The following is a 1,095-nucleotide window of genomic DNA, read 5'->3' as shown; positions in this document are numbered from 1 at the left end:
GGGTCTAGCCGCTCACTCCCAGCCAAGTCCACCAGGCTGAGGGGGGCCGCACACTGCAGGCCTCGGCTAGCGTGCTCCCCAGAGATCTGCAGCTGGAACACGCTGTGACTACGCGACGAGCGCTCATTCTGGGCTGTGCGGGCCACAGCGCGGTTCTGGCGGGCTAGATGGAGCAGGGCTTCCACCTGGGGCAGCAAGAGGTGCAGTCAGGCAGTGGTGAGCACGTAGCCAGGTCAGGCATGCATGGTCGCTTCAGTCTAGTCCGACCCTTTGCAACCTGTGGACTGTAGCCTGCCAGGCTCCTCTGTCCATGGGATTCTCCAGGCAAGAACACTGGAGTGGGTTGCCATGCCCTCCTCCATGGGATCTTCCCAGCCCAAGCATCAAACCCCCGTATCCTATATCTTCTGCACTGCAGGCAGATTCTTTACCCACTGAACCACTTGGGAACCCACAGGTCAGATATGGCAATAAGCAAGACCCAGCACCTGCCTTCTTGGTGCTTTTTTTCTAGCCAGTGAAAGACTAAATAATTAAAATACACAGTGTATCTGAGAGTATCAAGGAATTAAAAATAGAAAAGCAGTGTGCGATGGTGAGGGTTTCAATTTTAGAAAGGATAACCAGCAGTAATTTCCTGACCGTCTGGTGGTTAGGACTCGGAGCTTTCACTGCCAGGGCACAGGTTCAATCCCTGGTTGGGGAACTGAGATCCCATAAGTCATGCAGTGCAGCCAAAAGTTAAAAAAAAAAAAGATGGTCAGGGATGGCCTCAACACCTTAAAATCTTTAAGGTGGTGAGGGAGCAATCTAACCCTGCTGGGAAAGGAACGTAAGACCACATGTCAGGCAATGGAGAGGAGGTACAAAGCCCTGATTCAAGGGTGTGATGAGCAGGCTGAGGAAAAGTCCAGAGGCCAGTAAGGGTGTCGTGAACTGAACAAGCAGCGTGGGCGGAGATGAGACCAAGCTCACCGTGCGGGGCCCAGGGTCACCTGCGTATGAGGCACGCCACTGCTCTCCATGCCTTGGTTCCATGAAGGTGGATGCACCTCACAGCCCGCCAGCCAAAGCCAAACATCCGATCTACCGTCG

General features: G+C 54.2%; 1 protein-coding gene across 1 annotated transcript in view; it reads right to left on the bottom strand.

Annotated features, from left to right (window-relative positions):
* KIFC1 (kinesin family member C1) overlaps nucleotides 1-1,095 on the bottom strand; it is a 13,149-nt gene that overhangs the window by 3,399 nt on the left and 8,655 nt on the right. The window contains exon 8 of the mRNA XM_010848716.1: nucleotides 51-185. Within this exon, the coding sequence (XP_010847018.1) occupies nucleotides 51-185 (135 nt within the window). The remainder of the gene's footprint in view (nucleotides 1-50; nucleotides 186-1,095) is intronic.

The sequence above is a fragment of the Bison bison genome, unplaced genomic scaffold (genome assembly GCF_000754665.1).
Source record: "Bison bison bison isolate TAMUID 2011002044 unplaced genomic scaffold, Bison_UMD1.0 scf7180017864270, whole genome shotgun sequence".
Taxonomy (NCBI): Eukaryota; Metazoa; Chordata; class Mammalia; order Artiodactyla; family Bovidae; genus Bison; species Bison bison.
The sequence above is the reverse complement of the archived record's forward strand: the minus strand, read 5'-3'. Positions and strand labels throughout refer to the sequence as shown.